The sequence below is a fragment of the Pholcus phalangioides genome, unplaced genomic scaffold, assembly GCF_987345545.1.
Source record: "Pholcus phalangioides strain wild (caught in Gottingen) unplaced genomic scaffold, Ppha-v1.0 ptg000028l_1, whole genome shotgun sequence".
Classification (NCBI taxonomy): Eukaryota; Metazoa; Arthropoda; class Arachnida; order Araneae; family Pholcidae; genus Pholcus; species Pholcus phalangioides.
In genome coordinates, this window is record NW_028301618.1 from 870855 (window position 1) to 893295 (window position 22441).

At 42.6% G+C, this 22441-nt stretch overlaps 1 protein-coding gene across 2 annotated transcripts; it reads right to left on the minus strand.

Annotated features, from left to right (window-relative positions):
* Positions 1-1574: 1574 nt before the first annotated feature.
* Positions 1575-21605, minus strand: LOC149067703 (uncharacterized). 2 transcript variants are annotated; one of them, XR_016195279.1, is made up of 7 exons: positions 21384-21605; positions 12975-13309; positions 6823-6919; positions 6292-6415; positions 5234-5306; positions 2059-3821; positions 1575-2002 (listed from the first exon to the last, which is right to left on the minus strand). XR_016195279.1 is itself a non-coding variant. In XM_089252160.1 (6 exons), the coding sequence occupies exons 2-6, from the start codon at positions 13282-13284 to the stop codon at positions 3334-3336; spliced, it is 1092 nt and encodes a 363-aa protein (XP_089108286.1). In that variant the 5' UTR covers positions 13285-13309; positions 21384-21605; the 3' UTR covers positions 1575-3333. The 2 variants fall into 2 exon arrangements, 1 of the variants encoding a protein (XP_089108286.1); XM_089252160.1 differs by having other exon boundaries at positions 1575-3821.
* Between the last annotated feature and the right edge of the window lie 836 nt (positions 21606-22441).

The following is a 22441-nucleotide window of genomic DNA, read 5'->3' on the forward strand; positions in this document are numbered from 1 at the left end:
AATCTTGCAGGTGCAAACGGGGCTCTAGAGATAGAAGTCCTCCGCACGGGTTGCCAAGTTCGTTCGTCTGTTACGTCATTAAAGCTACCTAGCAAGTAAGTTTGCCACATTTCGAACTGCAGCATCCTATTTCGTTTCTTCTTATATATTTTTTGGCGCAGAATCTTCCCGGTTTGGCTCACAAATACCGCATGGTGATTGGATGTGGGGGAGGGGAGGGGGGCATAGAAATCGCAAATTCTGAGATCGTTTCTTTTTTTTCTGCACAACGACGACACTGGCACGAGCAGTGGAATTTTTTTCTCTCCTGAATATTCTGAGGTGGGAGGGGAGAATGGACTACTTACTGACGTCACGAGCAGGAGGTCTACCCCTAGGAGGTGCTGATCAAATGCGACCCATGAAAGGTGTTCCGGTAAAGAAAAAGTATCTGTAGAGTGAAAGGCTCTGATTAGGGGTCACTTTTTTTGTGACAAGTCATATCATTTGAGCTATCGGTCATATTTTGCGGATTTTCAAGCAATAGGTCTTTTTTCGGTCATTTTATCACCTATACTAATCTCTGTAGGCATTTTCTTCAGCAATGCACTTACAATGAATTCTGGTCTCTCCTCTCCCCCCCCCCCTCCTTTTTGGAAAAGAACTTTTGCATTCCTAGTAGCAACACCATCTGCAGCAGCTCGTGACGTCATTGGAGAAGGTAATCTCACCTATAACCCCCCCCCCCCACTGGATATATCCCTACTCCAGTTGCCTTAATCTCACCCCATATAGCCATTGGACATACTGTACTACAAAAAAAGGGGGAGGGTGAAGATGGCGCATGCGTCTGCCCTGCTATATCCAATGGCTATAGGTGAGATGACCTTTTTCTTCAGCCCAGCACTTGGCTAATACCCAGCACTTGGCTGGCCACACAGGACCAACGGACTCATGCGAACCAACCAGCCACAAAAAGAGACCGAAAAGAAGTGGCCCAGCACCAACGGGCTCGCTCAAGCTTATCTAGCCAAAGACAGTGAAGAAATAACCAACAAGAATATCGGCCCAGGAACCTGTACAGTATATCCAAATAGCAAACAAAAGTGTTCAAACGCGCTTTGTCCCCCATGTAAATTCATCATTTCGTTTTTACTCATTTTCAATAAAACAACCTGGAGAATTCTGGGACCGGATCGCGGTGGTCTAGCTGGGGGGCTCCTTCGGCCGTCGTTCGGGTTTGTGGCTTCCTCCTGGGCTTCCCTTGGGTGAGGGGGGGGGGTTGACGCTGCTATTGAGGGAGCAACAATGAAAAGACCAGGGGCCTCCGTGCTTGCAGCTGGGACTTAGACAGAGGATTCGGGGGTGTCGAGGGGGGGGGGCCGCTTGCTGATGGTTCTCCAGCGGGTGCCCCGGCCATCCCCAGCACGATCCAACCCACACGGGTAAAGGGAAACTGCTAAGAAAGACTCCGCGGGATGTTTACGTTTGTAAGCGAAACTCCGTAAGGTCATTTAGTTAGATAACAAACCTGCAAGCAAGACTTCACAGACTCAGTGCCGTCTTAATGTATCATGGAGCATCATTAGCCCCCCCCCCCCCCCCCCGGGCCAAGTAATTTTTCTGAGGCCCGATCAGGCGAATTCTCGAAAATTTTAACCACATCTCATTTTTGTGAGGGCCCACTCTTCTTTTGAGGCCTATGGGCCGTGCCCGGTCAGACACATGCCTTAAGACGGCACCGCGGGGAGCAGACTTTGGTTTGGGAAGCGGGAGTTCGCAAACCGTTTCATTTGTGAGACTCCACAACTCGTTTAGTTTGGGGAAAAATCATCAAGCTGTTTGGGAGTCAGTAAGCGAGCGAAAGAAGATTGACCTACAGAGCGTGTAAGCTATTCATGGGAGTGACCTAGAGAGAGTGGGTGTGTGAGAGACGTGGAGTGTACGTGTGTGAGCATAGGAGTGACCTGGAGAGTATGTAAGCATGAGAGCGACCTAGAGAGTGTGTAAACATGGGAGCGACCTAGAGAGTGTGTAAACATGGGAGCGACCTAGAGAGTGTGTAAACATGGGAGCTACCTAGAACAGTGGTTTCTCAACCTTATTCATACCGGACCGCGAGTGATTAGCCGTTTCATTCATTTTCCGTTGGTCGTGTGTTTGACCGTGCCTCCGACTCACAAGAATGAATGAAACCGGGCTGAGGGCTTGAAAAGGTTGAGAACCCCTGGTCTAGAGAGTTTGCAAGCGTGGGAGTGACCAAAAAGAGTGTTCAGGGAGTGCGGAAAATTTAGAGAATGAGAGGTCAGAAGGAAAAAATTTGACAGGAGTGATCGAAGAGCGGCAAGAAATTTGTACAGCCCTCAGGTGGCTAAAACCATAAATCTACCTCTAGTGCAGAGGTCTTCAACCTTTTTCCAGTCGCGAGCACCACCATCACCAAAAGAAGAGCACCCTTACGGCAAGTTTAACATACGAATGCATGGAGCAAATGACGATGACTTCATTCAATCCTTGAATGCAATTCCACAAGGGTGTTTAATTGCATCGTTGATCAAGTACTCGCGAGCACGAAATCGGACAAGAGCATCGAGCACTCTGGGTACTTCAGGGAGCACCGTGGTGTTCGCGAGCTAACGGGTTGAATATGCCTGCTCTATACAGTGACTACAAGGTTGAGACTCAATGAAACATTCGATTGATTGCGATTCGATGGGGGCGGGGGGGTTAAAGTTCACGAGATGAAATTATCGAGAGATTCCTCGAAGTATTTGGCTTGATTTGGCGAGAGAAAGACTCCGCATGGGTATTTGATAGCATGGTTGTGAAGCTCCTGAAGATGTTGATCGGGTAAAGGAAGACCGCAAGATTTTTTGGCAACATAATCATAACTCTGTAAAGCGTTCGATTCAACATGATTGGCTGTGGCTTTAGAGTCTAATCACGCATGTATTTTCCAGTAGTTCTGATTGGTTGAATCCCACAACATGGCGAATTGCGGTGATTTAACGCAGCTTATCTCTCGATTCCATGAGGTACTCAAACTCTTTTCTCAACATGATCAGAATGGTGATTCTGATCGTCTGACACTAATCATGCAGTCAAATTCAACCAATGAGAGCTAGAATCAGCTCACGAATGAAAGATTATAGACTATATTACAATCGAGACGAATTTCCAATAAACAACCACGTGTTCATCAACAATTTGAGGTCCATTGTCTTGTGTTTCCCGTTGGTTCAAGCTCAACACGAGGTTGAAAGAATGTCACGTGAACAGAACAGTTGAGAAGTCTGTTGCATCAGGCGGTTCGTAATTCGAGCGTTGAGCGGATTGAAGGATTCCCCCACCCCGTTACGTGAAGAAATCGAGTGGAGGCAATGGAGATATCGAATCCTTGGACTTGAACAGCATCGGAGGCGGCACCATGGCACTCAATCTCTGAGTCTCCGAGTCCGCGGACTCGGCCGATCCGTTCTTCTTGTCGGCCGGGTTCGGGCTGTACGATTCCGGTTGCGGCGGGCTACCCGGTTTCGATCCGACGGGTTCGACCCTCTGCAGCGAGGACAGTATGGGGTCCGAGCTCATGGCGTTCATGGGCTGGCTCGTCAGCTGCATGCCGCCGTAGAAGTTGTTGGTCGTCGAAGGCGTCACCGTCGACGTGAGCGACGACGCACCGCTGTGGGTGTTGAATCCCGTGTAAGGGCAGCTGGTCAACGCGTTCTGGAACCCGAACGAGTCGTAGGGAGTGTTGCTGTACGACCAGGCGTCCATGTTCGGCGTCAGGGATGGCAGAGGGTTCGGATTCGGGAAGGTTTTCGTGGTCATCGGCGATGCCGTTCCTATGAATGAGATAATACAATGGAACAATATTAAACAGACATTAAACTTTACAAATTTAATAGATTTCAATAGATGTAATATTTTAAACGTAGCGATTCAGAATTTCAGCGAGACACCCCCCAAGTTTTTTGATTATATGATTCCGATTCCGCAAATAAGATGTGGGACTCCATGAGGTGTTAAATCTGGTAAGTGGAACTTCAGTGTTTGATTTTGTGGGACGAAGTGTTTGATTTGATAAGTCAAGAGCCTAGCACGACGAATATGCTTATCAGATCAACACACCTCGCGAAATATGCTAATCAGATCAACAGCTAGCGGAATATGCTTATCAGATCAACAACTAGCGGAACATGCTTATGAGATCGACACCTAGCGGAACATGCTTATCAGATCGACACCTAGCGGAACATGCTTATCAGATCGACTCCTAGCGGAACATGCTTATCAGATCGACACCTAGCGGAACATGCTTATCAGATCGACACCTAGCGGAATATGCTTATCAGATCGACACCTAGCTGATCTTCAATTCGTTAGAAAGCAAACACATTACGGAGTCTCATTTATTAAATCGATGTTCATTTAGGTACGCAAGGTTCCTCTGTGGTAGGAGTTTATACCAATAATATGAAGTCGACGAACCCCCTGTTCCAATAAAATGAAGACCTCTGGCTGTTTTAGAAAATAATATTTGGTATACGTATACGGTATAGAAATGTAATAACGATGAATTAATTTTTTTCCAACCCCAAGCTCATGGGTCCCCCCTCCTGAAATTTCTCCAAGGACTCTAGGGACCCCTGGTTAAAACCCATCTGAACTGAACCAGGGGTTCCGTCTGGTATGTGAGATTCTATACGGGATTCCAAACGGGAATCCGAAAGATGTCTAATCTGGTGAGAGAAATTCGCAAAAAGTTTATTCTGGTAAGAAAAAATTTCACAAGTTGTTTATTCTGGTGAAGAGAAAAATCCACAAGCTCTTTGATCTGGTAAGGAAAAATCCGCAATCTGGTAAGGAAGAAACCACAAGCCGTTTAATCTGGTAAGGGGGCCGTTCAAGTATTACGTAAGCAAATTTTTTGCCATTTTTGACCCCCCCCCCCTCTTCCCCCTTGTCAGCAAAATTTCGTCATCAGCTCTGCCCCTCTGAATCCTAACTCATATTTTCATAAAGGGGTGGTTGATGACGTAAGCACTACCGAAAACCCCCTCCCCACCTTGTCATCAAAAGTCAGCGAATCGGAAACCCCCATCGATGATGACGTAATACTTGAACGGCCCCTAAGGAAAAATTCGCAATCTGTTTAACCTGGTAAGAAAAAATCCGCAATCTGCTTAATCTGGTAATCGGACATACATTATGATATTCACAAATTATGTCAAGATGTCTTTGGAATGGTAACTACCTGTCTGCAAATAATTGGTCTTCCTCGGTGGCTCACGTTTCCTCCATTTGGCTCGGCGATTCTGGAACCAGACCTTATAATGAGAGAAAAAATATTCACAATTCTGGAAATTCAAATGCATCAGAATATCGCAAATTCAACATTTTGTCTTTGGCAACAAGTGCAATTTGGTGAGAAATACTTAGGAAATTCGGTTAATCCGGTAATCAACCATGCCCATCTTGTGACTGATTGATGTTCATAAACTTTCCCCCGTAGCATTTTCAATCATATTACATTTTTCATTCGAATGTGGCTTTAACCATAGCCCTACATCCAGGAGCAGGGCCCTCAGGCTGGGACCTTCGGCAGGTCCCCAAGCCAGACTTTTCACGGGCCTTTCTATAGTGAATTTGTAGCATGAGAAAAACAAAAGAGTGATAGTAATTGCCCCCACCCTTATGGAGGCCATGGCCTTAACCATAGTGATAATTGATCATCTGTGAATACTCCACGGTTTCGAGTCAGCGGCACACGGCGTTAGTCAACTGTATGCTCTGCAACTTCGAGGAGCGAATTCGAGCAGCATCTTAGTGGAAATACTCTTGATACTGCATCGGAGAAGACCCGCAACCCTCCAAAAATCATCACGTCTACTTGTTGTAAAATTCAAAAGATTGATGGTGGCACCTACTTACATCTCACCATCTCACATACACGGTGCATACATCCGTAGCTTCTGGTGGTAGACGTTGCTAAGCAGTCCGTGGGATGAGTATCAGGACAAGGCAGAAAATGGCAGTAAAATATAACAAGTGGCTATTTTATGTCATGGAGTAGGGGGTCCTTGCTCCTTGATATCCTTTCGGGGTTGCAACCGGGGGAGGGTCCTCGATCAAATCCCTGTCTACATCCCCTGTAAGCTATCGATTAACGGTCTTTTATGGAACCTTCAATCACAAAATGGCAACATATCATCATCAGTGAATCAACATTTGTCTGAGCCTAATGTCCCATTTTCGTCATGCTGACCACGGTCTCATAAGCCCAGAGAGAGTTGAATATAGCAAGATTCTCACCTGTACCCGGGATTCGCTGAGTACCAGGCGCAGGGCAAGCTCCTCCCTGGCAAAAACATCCGGATAAGGAGCTCTCTGGAAAGCTCTCTCCAGCTCTTCTAGTTGGTAAGCAGTAAAAGTCGTCCTAGGAAAACAAAGTAAAACATGGGTTTTATTTCAAATTTTACAGATGACATCCTGTTAGCGGGACATTAACAGAACGAGACTATTCTTCCAGCCCTGTTATGACGTGGTCAAGTCACTTTCGAGACAGACGTTTCGTCCACTGCTGTGGCGGGCATCTTCAATGCAAGCGATGGCCGCTGGAAGAAGATATCTTGGCGACGGGATTAGGTCTATAATGTCAGGAAGGCGAGATCATCGTCTCCTTTCCATTCGACATCTGCACAGCGCTGAAGACGTCAACCCTTGAATAGCGGACGAAATGTCTGTCACAAACAGCGACTCGATCCCGTGGTCTCATCAGGTCTATGAATACATTGCCAGTTGATGTGATGAAGACATACATATACACACGCAAAACTCACTGACCTTGTCTTCTTCTTCTTGACGGCCTTTTCTGTGGAGTTCGAAGACGAGGAGGAAGATGATTTGTCGTTGACCGCGTTGGACACTTGCTTAGAAATATCTGCAATTCACATAAAAACACGAAGAAAAAGAAATAAATTATTACGCACGTCATATCAATGTGGCACCACATGAATTAATTCACCGCAATATGGGGGGGGACGTCCAATTTTTCGATGGAATTAAAGTCACCATCAATTGTATGTATGTATGTATGTCATGGTTGCCTCATGACCAATCGGTTTATTGAATAGGTCTAATAATTACGCCATATACCGTACCTAAAGGCAATGCCGTCTTAACGCGTGGGGCCCACCCGGGTGGCCTTAAGAGAAGAGGGGCCTCACAAAAATCAGAACCCGTTGAAATTTGCGAGAATTTGCCAGGTAGGGCTCCAGTGCCCGAGTGGCATGGTGGTAAGATACTCGTCTACCATCGTGAAGGTTGTTGTCTGGGTCCCGGGTTCGAGCCCAAGGGAGGATACAGATAAGATATTTTCCCTAACGAACTCGAGGCGACCACCGATAGACAGCGCCTTCACTTCCAACACATCTCACTAATGGCAGTAAATTGCAATATAGCGATATGGACAGAGTTGGTGTTTGGTGAAGTAGGTAGGGCTCCAGAAAAATCATTTGGCCCGGGGACCCAGGATGCTCTTAAGACGGCCGTGCCTAAAGGAATCGATTCGAATAATTAAGGTATCCGACTACCTTTCTTGCCACTTTACGACTACCTTCTTTAAAATGGTACTGGAGTGAACTTTAATAACATTTTTCGATAGAAAGTGTCTCGAAATGGTGAAAACTGTGATAAATTTTGGTCTACCTATGACATTTCCTATGAAAACGTCGTTTTTATGTCAAATTTTAGGCAAAATTCATGTGATATTCGAAACACGATTGCAAAAGATTTTGTTAATGAAATGCTTTGGGATTTTCACAGTGCATTCAGCCAGTACTGTTACAGGTTATGAACCAAAATTTAAAGGTTTGCATGACATGCTCATAAGTTACACCAAAATATGTTTAAGTACGAGTGAATTTTTTTGAAATTTCATCCTACATTTTGTCTATAAAAAACACTGTAATGCAAAAAATATATGTGATAGACCTTAGATTTTGGTTCATAACCTCAACAATATATAGCAAAATATCACATTAAAATTTTGCAAGGATACAATGAATCAATTTTCGCAAATCATGTCACAAACTCAAGTAAAATGCCAAAAAAAAATAACACATTTTTCGTAAAACACGTTTTAAAGTCTTTATTCGCGTATTACTTGTATGTAAAAACGCAACACTAAAGTAAACGTAACTTTGATTCTAAGCGTCATATAGGGGCCGTTCAATTATTACGTCGTTGGATGTTTCCGATTTGCTGACTTTTGATGACAAGGGGGGAGGGGGGGGGGGTTGGATAATGCTTACGTCATCAACCACCCTTTATGAAAATATGAGTTGGATTCAGAGGGGCCGAGCTGATGACGAAATTTTGCTGACAAGGGGAGGGGGGTCAAAAATGGCTAAAAATTTGCTTACGTAATACTTGAACGGCCCCATAAACAAAACAAGGCATGTTTTGGAATCATAACAAACAGGGCTTTTATAAAAAAACAAAACAAAAAAAATGAAAATCTATATTTTCTTCCAAAATGACGTTTTCAACGTAGTCGGATACCTTAAGGGGAGGTCTGAAAAACCTGTTGGTTTTGGTCCTTCTTGAACCACCGTTCATTGGGTGGACGTATTCTTCTACTCGAATACGAGGGATCCTCATATGTTACATCGACGTGATTCTCCACCCAACTAATGATTGAACACAATGGGCACTAATTTCATTAACGCGGTTCCAATGCTACACAACACAAGCTAGAAGGCTGCCAGGGCGGCAACCCTAGGAGCAGAATTCACGTCATGCAAGAGACCCGAGATTATCGAAAATTTTCATCAATACCAGAGCTCCACTTAAAAAATTAGAACTAAAATGTAGGACCGGGGATGGGGAGGCACCCCCCCCTCACCCTTAGACAACAAAATCATAGCATAATTTAGAACAAATCGCTCAATTTTTTTTAAATTTAAATTCAAAAAAAAAAAATTGATAACACTATTTCACAGTATCCTAGAAGATTCGTCATTCGATCATTTTTGTCGCACCACGGTCATTTCCCGCACACGAGGGCTAATTAGACAGGGACCTACAATTTATGGCCGATTCCGAACGGCAGGCTTGTTTTTTATACTCACCGAGAGGTTGGTGCACTAACCCGCTTGATGCGGGACTCCCTGCGGTAGCAATCTTTTTCCGTGGTCATGTCGCCGTTTCTGTTGTGTGTACCCCCCCTGTTTCTGAGACAAGGACGAACCGGGTATCGAACTCGCGACACCTCTAAACATCCTTTGGCACTTCAGGCGAGTATCTTATCGACCTGGGATACCGCGCCCTAGAAGATTTGACTCAAGCCAAAGCAAACTGACAGAAATGACTTTGGTGCAAAAACAATTTTTGGCAAAGAAAAAAGTGTACTAGCAACCACAGATGATTCTTTTGTCTCTCCTCACAATACATATTACATTCTTTCTTTGGAGTCTCCCACAGTCCAATCTGTCACAAAACTCTCTTTGACAATTCACACAGCAAATTATGAAGACATGCAAGTTTTCTACGAATGACGCTCTTTCGAGACCACTTTCAAAAGCACAGTGCAAACTACTATGTAAATTACAAGGTCCGATATAAATAAGTCAAGGTGAACCGGATGGTTTTACTGCGTCGACCCATACTGTTTTTTTAGAGGGATTTGTTTACATTTTACTGTTCAATGCCAGTGTGATCGTTTTTGACAAATGAAGCACTTTCATTTCTAGCTCGTAGCTGAGCATTGTAAAATACTGTTTATGTCTCCTGCATATCCCGAAAATACTGAAGACAGTCGAATACTTATCGGGTAGCATCAGAATCACCACACTTAGAATAGGCCTATGTATCCAATGGCTTTATTATGCAAACAGTTGTTTCACTTATACACACAAAATATGCACCATAATTCTGAATGATGAAAGTTACTGTCCACAAGACCACGAAGTAAATGCAAAATTATTTATTTCCTCATCCAAACATATCCTAGTTTGTGGAAATGACTGCTTCTTTACTTGTTGAACCTGAAGCAAAAGAAAAATTAACAAACCAAATCCTCAACATGCGCACCCTCCTCCCCCAGATAACCTGAAAAACGACACAATTTCTGCTTTGGTAGAGAATCGTTAATTGCGATCTACTATATTTGTATTATTTGGTAATGTATCGATGATTCTCTCCTTAATTAAGATTAATTATACGGATTTTCTGATAGGATTTGGTAAGAAAGTAGGAAAAAAGCTAGAAAGTAGGACATTTTACCAAAAAACCAGGAAAAGTGGGACGAGTGGGAGCCCCTGTAATACGTGTATAGAAGATGATTTGTATGAAAATTTGGATCGCAGGGGAGCCGCGAAGAGAGTTTGCGAACTCCGAGCTCGTTAAGATACCCCCTGAATTTGATTACAATACTTGATTATGTCGATAAATTCCTATTTTGTTTATTACCGGTATATAATTAACGAGACAGAATCTTATATTACGTATATCATTTCCTTTCGTTAGTGCTACACTGTTTTTGTTTACTTTCCGGTACACTCACAAATTGGATTTTTTTGGATCTACTTTCCTGCACAACTGATGAAACTGGATGTGGTGAGCCCCAATTGAATCCGATTGTTATGTTTATCTTGCTGATAACAAAACACACGTCTATTTTGTTTACTTTGATGCACCTGATGGGAATGAATCTCAATTCAATCCCATTGAATAAAATATGACTTTCCCGTAAAACTGATGAGACTGAATCCGATTGTTACGTTTATTTAACTGAAATAAAACGTCTATTTTGTTTACTTTCCGGTGCACGTGTGATGGAAATGAATCCCAATAGTTTTCCTGGAATAAAATATCACTTTTGTTCACCTTCCTGTAAAAACTGATGAGACTGAATCCGATTGTTATTGTTATTTGACTGAAATGAACGTCTATTTTGTTTACTTTTGATGCACACGATGGCAATGAATCCTAATAGGTATTCCACTGAATTAAAATATTACTTTTGTTTTACTTTCCCCGTAAATCTGATGAGAATCAATCCGATTGTTACGTTTATTTTTCTGAAATAAAACGTCTATTTTGTTTACTTTCCGGTGCACCTGATGGGAATGAATCCCAAAAAATAGTTTTCCTCGAATAAAATATTACTTTTGTTCACCTTCCTGTAAAACTGATGAGACTGAATCCGATTGTTATGTTTATTTGGCTGAAATGAAAGTCTATTTTGTTTACTTTTGATGCACACGATGGTTATGAATCCTAATAGGTATTCCACACTGAATAAAATATTTTACTTTTGTTTACTTTCCCGCAAAACTGATGAGAAGGAATCCAATTGTTACGTTTATTTTTCTGAACTAAAACGTCTATTTTGTTTACTTTCTGAAACATTCGACGGGATCGAATCCAAACTGCTATTCCATTGTTGAACGTAACGTTATTTTGCTTACTTTCCTGTATTACTGACAAAATTGAATCCAATTATTTTGATCATTTTTGTCGCACCACGGTCATTTTCTGCACACGAGGGCTAATTAGACCGGGACCAACAATTTCATTGCCGATTCCGAACGGCAGTCTTTTTATTATACTCATCGAGAGGTTAGTGCACGAACCCGCTTGATGCGGGATTCCCTGCGGTAGCAATTTTTTCTGCGGTCACATCTCCGTTTCTGTTGTACCCGTGAGGAAAGTTTTCTGAGAAGCACGAACCGGGTATCGAACTCGCGACACTTTTAAACATCCTTTGGTACTTTAGGCGAGTATCTTATCGACCACCGATAGACAGCGCCTTCATTTCCAACCCATCTCATTAATGGCAGTAAATTGCAATATAGCGATATGGCCAGAGATGATGTTTGGTGAAGTAGTATCTTATCGACCTGGGCTCTCTACCCGCGCCCTGCAATTATTTTATTTCCCTGAAATGAACGGCAGTCGAGTTCGGTTATGACATACACCCTTGGTGATTCGAGAATTGTATGTTATAACCGATGTTGTTAAGATCGTGAACCAAAACCTTAAGTATATCAAATATATTTGTCGAAGGCCGGGATTACACTATAAAAGTTTCATAAAAGTTATTTTATAAAACTTGAAAAATCCAACCAATAAGCATATTGGTTACATTCGAGCAAATGTAACTGATGATCTTATTGGTTGCATTTTTCAAGTTTTAGAAAATAACTTTTATATCAAACTTTTACAGTGTGATCCCGGCCTATAAAAGTTTTATAAAAGTACTTTTATAAAATTCAAAAATATTCAACCAGTAAAGATTATTGGTTTCATTAGCTCGAATGTAACCTATGAGGTTTATTGGCTGGATTTTTGTAGTTTTATGAAGGGATTTTACCAAACTTTTATAGTGTATTCCCGGCCTAATTACAGAGTGTTTTATAGACAACATGTAGAGTAAAATTTAAAAAAATTCACGTACATAGCTCACGAACGTAGTCGGGTACCTTGACCATAGCCCCCACATCTTAGAGCAGACTGGGTTCTTTTGCGCCCCCCCCCCGGTCAATTTTACACGGGGGGCCCCCTTCTATAGTTAATTTACAGCGTGAAAAAGTCAAAAAATGATTAGAATTGTCCCGGGGCCCTGCCAGCCCTTCCCATGTGGAGGCCATGACCTTAACCAGTTAAAAATTTTAATCGATTCCCAGGTCTATAATTTGAAATAATCATTATCATCTTCAAAGATTCGGATCCCATGAGAGAGAGAGAGAGAAATATACAGTCAAACCTCGTTAGTGCGTCACCCGATTAATACGTCACTCCGCTTAACGGGTCACTTTTCGGAAGTCCCAATTGTCCTCACGCAGGAATTGGCACAGCTATGGCTTACTCCGTTTAACGAGTCTCACTCCGCTTACTAAGTCATATTTTTGCTCTCCCAAGAGTGACTCATTAACGAGGTTAGACTGTATAGACCCGAAGAATAACAATGCACAACAACAACAACAACTCACCCGACGAAGTGGTGGTCTTCAGCTGAACGTCCGCGTACTCGTCTCTGACCGTCCTCGGAGCGACGACGCTGTAACTCGGCGGCGGCAGGCATCCTCCCAGGCTCCCCCCGGCCGTGCAGGCCGACATCACGGCCGAGGACGAATGCTGCTGCTGCTGGCTGAGGCTGGACGGCGGAAGGTAGCCCAGGGCCGCCGAAACCGCTGCCAGAGTGTCGGGGGAATCGCAGCCGAGGTCTTGTTGGAGGCCCAGCATAACTTGGATGCTGTGGAAGTTGCCTCTGGAGTCCTTCTGGCCGTTCGACTGCTGCATCTTCTCCTCGTTCTTCCGCAAATTCCTATGAATACGGGACAGAGATAAGAATAACGTGAGGATTCATATTTGCCATCGATTTTGACAGAAAATTAACAGCCGGAAAATTCACCGACAACAGTGGAGCGAGTGAGTGACCGAATGAGTCAGCTAATAAGCTTGTGACCGCTGAGTAACTCATTTACGAAGTACAGATGATACTGGATATAAAGCGAAGGTAAGAGGTATCCAGTGTCATCTGTACTTCGTATAATTAGCGGAGAGGTTCATCGTTTCGTTCCCACTCACTTGCTCTTTTGCTCACCTGCTCCGCTCGTTTTCTCACCTGCTCGTCACTTGCTAAGGGTGGTATTCACCGAAAGGATTTAAACAATAGTCATGATTTTTCGATAGGAGATATATGGTTAAATTCAGGTTTTTAACCAATCCGTGTCGATCTCCTAAAAATTGTGACTATGGTTTAAACTTTAAACTGTCGGTGAATATCACCCTAACTAACTTGCTCACCTGCTCACTCACTTGATCAATCACTCATTCTCTCACTCACTCATCCACTCACCTTTCATTCATATTCCTAGCTTTCACTCCCTTTCTTATCCATCTACTCACTGACTTAAACGGCCGTATTCACCAACACAGTTTAAACTGCAATCGCAGGTGGAAGGATTGAAGATCGAAACGGATTGGTTAAATTGAGGATTTTAACCAATCCGTGTCGATCGCTAATCCTTTGCGTTGGTGAGTACGGCACAGTTAGTCACTCTAAACTCTCTCACTCACTCTCTCATGCGCACTCATTCATTTGCTCACCTGATCACTCACTAACTCCCTGACTCATTGATCAATCGCTTACTTACTCACACTCCCCCCCTCCCTATTTTCACTAGTTCACTCACGTGGTTAATTCACTTACTCGCCCTGTCGATGGATTGCTTGTTGGTGAATTTTCATTTCGGTGAATCGTTGGCAACGAATGGCCTTTCCGCACACGCTTGTCATCTGGCCGTGGTGGAATTTCATTGACATCAGTGAAATTTTTAAACATTTCGGGCATTTAAGAAATGTTTTTAGGCAAATTTTCTCTCGAGTTTTCATAAACTAAATGGACAGATTGAAAATGAACGATGGTATTTTTTGCAATTCTGCCTTCTAAGACTGCGTTTCCCTCAACCTACGGTCCGCGACGATGGCGTAGGTGGTCCCGTCTTAACGAGTGGGTCCGGGGGCCCCTCACAAAAGTGAGATTCGGTTGAAATATTCTAGAATTTACCAGGTAGGGTCTCAAAAACCGCTTGGCACCCATGATGCTCTTAAAACGGTCTTGTCCACAGGCAGACTTTGATAATTAAATTCTAACTGAATGGAAAATTATTCAATTGTTGTAATTGATATTATAGTAATATCCACGTGGAATCGCAAATAAAAATTGTACCTTCATACTTAGGTTCGTTATACCTCGTCAAGGAAAATGCGAGAAATTGGCGATCCTAAACAAGGGATTCTCTGCCCAAAAATGCAATTTACGGCAAAGTTGCTAATTACTGCAAAAAGGGTCGGGGGTAATAAAAGGTTGTTACAAATAAACACTTTGTCGGTTAAAAAGGTGAACAAAACTTTGACGGGGAAATGAAACCTCCAAATGACCCGATTACTGTAAAATACGGGACGCGTCACCAACAGTTTTGAAGAAAGCTGATGTAAGTCAGAAAAAAATCCCCTAATTGTGGTTCAAATTGCTGAAAAATCGAGCAAAAAACAGTTTATCTTGGCAATGTGAGAGAAAATATTTGCATTTATACCTGAAATTGTCATAAGTTTTATAGAAAAGGCGTTTATTAACAATTTTTAGTGAATATTATAAACTTAGGTAAACATCATAGAAAAAACGGGACAAATGCATAAAAGAAGGAATTCGGGACCACTAAAACTACAGAAATGTCCCGTAATACGGGACGCAAGTGGTCCGAGGAATCGTATCAGCCATTTTACTAGTCCTTGGGTTCATGAAGGTTGAGAAACACTGATCTCACAGGCCACGGGTTGAGCATATATGACTTTTAGAGGGTGGGTCGCAATGATTTTCTTGATAAATTTTGATTTCTTAGCCTTCAAGTAGCATTGAAATGAACGGAAACTAATTATAATAAGGGGCCGTTCAAGTATTACGTAAGCAAATTTTTAGATATTTTTAACCCTCCCCCCCCCCACCCCTTTGTCAGCATAGGGAAACTCGTGCCTCCCCCTTTCTTCCTGCGTACGTCTGCAATCCCAATATGCGTTTGGAAGTGGGGGGGGGGGGCAGAGCTGAAGAAATTTTGCTGACAAATTGGAGTGAGGGGTCCAAAATGGGCAATAGAGTTAAACAACAAAATTCAAGATCAATTTTAAGAGGCTTATTTAGTTCTATCGTATTCAATCTGTATATGTAAAATTGATTCTTTCAGTGTGTTTGTGTGTCTGTGTATGTTCTCTACACAAATCTACAATTTTAGATCGATCCTGACCAAATTTTGCATATATACAAAACGGGATCCAACTTAAACAACAGGCTACTTTAAAATTTCGTCAGAGCGGGGCGAATGCCCGAAATAGGCGAAAAACTGTCGGGCAACAATGGTTTTTGGGCCTCAACAATCACTTTCCCAACGTTTACTTTGGTGACCGTGGTTCCCTAGCAATGCGTTTCAGACGTGTATATGCCTTTTACAATGGTTTGTCACTTCTTCAATGCTGCCAGTATATATTTACAATAGTTTATGCCTTTATAATGGTTTGCCACTTTTTGAATAGACGTCAGAATCATCATCAGCATCACTTTGAGGGATAGGCAAAGGATGATCCCCGTAGAAATCAGTGTTAAAATTGCCAATTCTACTTTAGAAATGCGGAAATTTAGTGGCATTTTCCGCCACAACAATAATTTTAAAAACTGTACTGAATTTGAAATACTGAGTTCGCCTATAGATATATCGTCATCCATATTCCTCCGCGGAACCTCTAACGAATTGGTACATGTTGGAATGCGGGTGTACGTATAGTGAACCTTCCGTGAAGTTCGTTTCTGTGTAATGCTTGTTTATGTGTAGTGCTGCCATCTGCAATCAATTTTATGAGTTTCCCCCCCCCCCTACTCATAGAGCGTGAAGTGTAATGAATTATACGCGCGCGTTGTAGGCCTGTTGCTCCCTTTTAACGGGGAGATCGGCTCGCAGTATTGGATTAACTGGTGAAATCACCACATTTGCTGACAATATTGAGCTACTCTATTAAACTGATGATAATTTATTTATTTATTTATGCAATATTGTTGGCCCAAGGCCTATACAAGAGGACGCGGTGGATTTGTATTGAAACATTTGACAAGAAATCGGAGATCGTGGGGGAGTTAGCAATGGTAGAGGGAAGCTTGTTCCATTCAACCATAGGCGTAAGCAGAATTTTTTCAGGGGGGGGGGACAGTTCAATTGTTTTTCCTTCTCAAGAGGGGTTTACGTTTTTTCCTGCAAAATAACGTTATAATCCCGGCTTCAGGGGGGTTAGAACCCCCCCCCCCCCGTACGCCAATGCATGTATTGGGAAAGAAACTGAATTTAAAACAATCTCTAGAGGCAAAAATAGGTTTTAATTTTCTAGGGGTAGTCAAGTCCATTGGCCGCTGTGGTGGTCGAGTGGTCATAATGACGGACTCGCATCGCGGGGACCCGGGTTCGAGCCCCACCGTCACCACAGTGGTGGTCGGCTGAAGTTGGTTTTCTGTGGTTCCCAACTTCAAGGCGCAAATGCGAGCTGATCTCCCCGTTAAAAAGTCTCGCCACAGAGAGCAACAGTCCTACAAACAGTACAAATATACAGTCATTACACTTCACTCACTTCACTTCTGAGATATAGATGGCAGCACTAAAAAATCATACACAACACATACGAACTCAGACTATTAGGTGCACATACTTACACTTCCGGCACAACTCACTAGGTAGTAAATTGCCCATGGCGATAGACCTGAGTTGTGCTCGGCTTCAAAAAAAAAAAAAAAAGTCAAGTCCATTGGAAACATAGGAAGGCTTAGTCAGAATACCGGCCCTATCGAAATTTAAATGACCATGCATAATCTCGTAAAGCATGGCTGAGCGGGAGATAAGTCGGTGATGTAGCGAGTGGGTGGAGATTAAGTTCCAGTTTAAGATCGGAAACTGAACTAAAAGATGACCAGCGGGCGGATTTATTTCGGATAGATTCAAGTCTGTCGATGTTAGTAGAGGTGTGGTGGGGGGGGGGGGGGGTCCCCAGACCTCAGCTGCATGAGAAAGAACGGGAGAAATACAAGTTTGTGGTATTTCTCCCGTTCAGAGAAGCACAGAAGTCGGACGACACGAGTAGAATGTTTGAGGTTGCGGCGAAGGAAAAGACAAGTTTGTTGAGGCATTTCTCTCTGGTAGACATAATCGATATAATTATTCCAACGAGGAGATCAGCCGAGATTATGACTCCCAGGCATTGGCGCACGCAAAGGAAAGGCCCCCACCCCACCCCCCCCACCCCGAGCCAAGATTATAGTGTTTTATTTTGCAGGGGAAAAAGTAACCCCCCCCCCCTCGAGAAAATTCTGCGTAAGCCTATGCTCCCAGGTATTTAAATTGATAAACTTGGGATATGGTTACGTTATCGATCGAGTATGCGAGTTACGAGTAGCCTCTCCTGAAAACTATTTGAGACAGGTTGACAGGTGTATGCCAAAATGTGGGCACCAATCTGAGATGGAAACAAGATTACGTTGGGGAGTTTCTTAATCAGATTTTGTGATTAATTGCAAGGTAGATTACACAGTCGTCAGCAAAAAATCTAGCGGTGCGGTTGAGGGTTTCAGGGAGATCGAAATCTCAATCATTCAAAAAACTAAGTTTATCTACTTATCCTCTGTATAGCTAATAAGCAATATACTTTGACCATAATCTGATATTCCATAATAATAATTGCCAAAGTATTTCGACTTGTAACTGCTTGAGTCTCGAACAGGTTTCCACGATCAAATACCTAGGCATTCATATCGATTATAACCTCGGATAGAAAACTCTCATTCACTACAATATTTGCAAAACAAACTTCGAGATAGTAACTCACAAACTACATTGAATCCCACTTACAACATTAAAAAAAAGTTTGTGAAAAAAACGTTGTAAGCGGGAAAACTCTTTAGACGGGGAAATCTCAATAATCTCAACGAAAATAAGTTGTACTAAGCGGGTAAAACGTTTCAAGTGGGAACGTTATGAGCGGGATCGACTGTATATTACTTTAACTCATATACAGATCAATCCCTCGTGTTAACGTTATACGTAGTCGCAACTATTATAATAATTATGGCTTAACCAGTGGCGGATTAAAGTCGGTCGAGGCCCCGGGCGCAAAATAAAATATTGGGCCCCTCCCTTGAATTAAAAAATAATTTGAAGTTTGGGTTTTACGGGGGCCCTTCCCCCCTTCTTACGTATCTGCTTTAATTATTTCTGAATGCCAATCTGTTTTGACTTTGAAAAATTCTCGTTTCTCGAATATATATTAAATGGATCTCTCGCTTATAACGTTTTTAAAAAAACCCGTTGTAAGTGAGAAAACGCTTCAAACGGGAAATCTTAATGAGAATTTGTTGGAGTTGGAACCACGAAAATAAGTCGTAGCCTACCAGGTGGGAAAACGTTGTAAGTGGGAACGTTATAAGCGGGACCGACTGTATATATACAAAGTGATTACTTAATTCTCTTGTTGCCGAATCTGGCGAACCGTTGATCCTGGAGGCATTCTTTCCATTAGAAAAAAGTATCCAAATAACGAACTCAGATGACGTCATTCAATCGGTTGTTAAAATACAGAAATTGGCTTTTTATACGGACACCCTGTCCTCAAAAACCTAATAGGAAAGTTATTGTCCGATCTCTATTGAGGCCAAAACAAAAAACTGATACATGTTTTCAAGTGCAATATTCACTAACACAGCGTTTCTCAACCTATGGCCCGCGGACCAGAGGTGATCCGCGTCATTAAGATTTCCAGTTCAATTAAAGCGTTTTCTCGCTTACAACGTTTTTTTTCATGACGATTTTTTTTTTGGAAACGTTATAAGCGGGATCCACTATTTCACACAAAACACTTCCGCATTTAATTCATCTTTATCCCGAAATTTTGCAACAATTTACCACCCAATTACGAAATGACATGTATTGTGATCCAACGTCCATCCCAAAAGCCAACAACCTGATTGTGGTAGGTAACGCAGTTCTCATGTTTACGCGAAAACAAAACCGCTGGAAGATTGGCTTCAACGCAAAAAAAAAAAGACCTTCAGAGAAGCTTGTATTTGATTCATGAAAGGGTGGTTAGGAAATCGCCTGTCACGAGGAAGCCCCAAAGAGAGCTTATCAAGACGAGAGACTGAAAATGGGCACGAAATCATATGTTTTATAGAGACACAAATAGCTTGGCATCATATCTGGTGATGAAAAAAAAACCGGAATTCACATGTTTAAGACGGTAAGTACGATCCCCAAAACCTTACGGCATAGGGCATAATCCAGTCTAAGACGAATTTAACCCCCTTAAAAGTGAAAAGATCACTTGAGGAGAACGCGAACACCCCCTTTTCAAAGAATGGAAACCTATCAATCTATTCGGTTTTTCCACCACCGCGGAACAATGTTCACACTGAGGCGCTCGTCAATGAGAAATCTGTGATCCTATTTGCATGTGGAATAAAATATCACCATTTAACTCGTAAGTGAAAGGTGGGTTGTTTGAATCAAAATGAGCGACCATGCACTTGTCAACGCTGAAACTCATGCTCCATTCATTTGCCTGTGCTGCGATCATATTCAAGTTTGTCTGATGCAACCCCCTATCGCTTGGATTTCCGACTACCCCCCCCCCCCCCCGGTTAGCTTCACGTCATCTGTGAATTCGCTAACAATCCCATCTATACCTTGATATCGAGTTTATCGACAAAAAGTGTGAAAAAGGGGGTGTCGGACCAAGGACACTTCCTTGAAGGACTCCACTTGTGACACCTGTCCAATAAGAAAATCCTCCGTTGATCATAACCCGCTGTGACCTATCTCTCAACCACGATTCTATCCAGTTCAATCCAAGTTGCCACCAATCCCAGTCTCACGTGAAAGCTCCAAGAGTTGGATCCGATCGAATGCCTTCTGTAAATCCAGATAAATAACGCCCAAGTTTTTGCCTTTGCCCAAAGACTTGGTCGCATGATTCTAGAAGGAAGGATTGACTAAATATGTATGTTACTAAGTAGGCCTACACTAATATTCATTAAAATTTTCATTGTTCCATCCAATAGGCCCATGTGTCTACTGATATGACTCCTTGGCTGATTTTGATTTTCCCTATCTTGAATTTTCGTAAGAAACGAAAAAAAATTCAACCGGGCTACGCAGTGGCGGATTAAAGTCGGTCGAGGACCCCGGGCGCAAAAGAACATATTGCCCCCCCCCCCCTCCTCAAATTAAAAAATGATGTGAGATTTCGGTTTTTCGGAGCCCCGGGCACGCCCGCCGTTAAATCCGCTAAATCTAGAACTATCTACCTATCGAACGTTCTTAAATCTAGAACTATCTACCTTGGCTTTAAAAAACAAACTCGGACGACAAGCCCTCGGCTGACCTTGCGGGAAACGATTCGTTCCAAAGTAAGAAAAAAGTCATCTGTATATTATAGGTTATTAGGAGATGGGAGGGTTGGACACGGGAAAGAAAAAGAAACGACAGAAGAGGAAAGGAATCAATCAATCAATCAATGGAATTGAAATGAGCGACTTTTGTTTGATTGAAAGAAATCAAATCAAGAGGTTAAAAAAGAGCGTCCAATAATCACCCGTGATGTCTCCGGTTTTTTCTTTTATTGTAATCAATAGCAATTGGAAGCAATTGGCTCAAAAGGCCTCATTCGTCGTCGTTGCCTATTATTAGCCCTTTGGTTGAGCGAGTGTAATGAAATAATTCCTATTTAAGCCTCCTCCACCCCTCCCCTAATAAACTGCAATAGGAATCATTCCGAATTACAACTAATAAGCTGGAATTAAAACATTTACTTACTCGACTTCTTGCTTTACTTGCTTCCGTAGAAAAAGAACAAAATAACAGTGATGACGGCGAATATTTTTTCCGAGGGTTATTAAAAGAGATTGTTATTATTATTGTTATCGCCCAAAATGAAAGGCAAACAAATCTGCACTGATTAAAAAGGATATTGGGCTTAAAAAAGTGCCCCGGCACCAATTTATATGTAACCCGATTGCGGCAGGAAGAAGAATTTGTGGCGCTGTTGGATATTTTCGGATATATGTTGTGTGCGTTACATTAGAAGGGGAGTTTCCCCCCTTCTCGCGTCGTGGCGCCGCCCACCCGCGTGAACTTCCAGCCAATCGGCGGGGGATGGGGGCGGGGCGCGAGCCGTGATTTGTTGGCGAGGTTGTCTTCGGGTCTCTCCAATGGTGATTTCTTTCTCATCCGAATGCGGACTTGGAGGAGGAATATAGAGTTTAGAATAAGAATTGCAGAGAGAAGGAATAAGAATATGGATTTTGAAATCTATTTTTTAAATAAATTCTAGGAAAATATAGCGGATTCCGCTTTAACTGAGAAATTTAATATTCTGGATGCTATGCCGAAACTAATGTTTGGAAAGAAAAGTGATTTGTCTCCTCCGGGAATCTGATTGGCAAGTGCGTTAACCAATGCACCAGAGACACACACTTTGCATTTCCTTATAACACGCATTGATAGCGTGAAGCGCTGATGATGCGGAATGCAAAAATTCTTGCATTCCGCATTCCGCAAGCGCTGAATGGCAGTGTTCTTCAAAGAACACTGAGGTTTTGAATTTCCAAGCGGATTTTCCCAAATTTTGATGGCCCTTGGGCCAGGAAAGAAATTTCCTGTCCCATTGAGCTTAGCCGCCAGGCCTTTTGTAAGCCGCTGTAATAGCCCTGAGGGCAGGTTCGGCGTTACATTCTCGCATTCCGCAATCGCTGAGTGGAGTCACAGCAGCATAGTGGCTCACGTTTTGTTTGTCAAGTTGAAGGAAAAAACTTCAACTTGACAAAAAAACTTCGTTTTGGCTTTTTTTTCCTGTTGATTTTTTGAATTCAGTG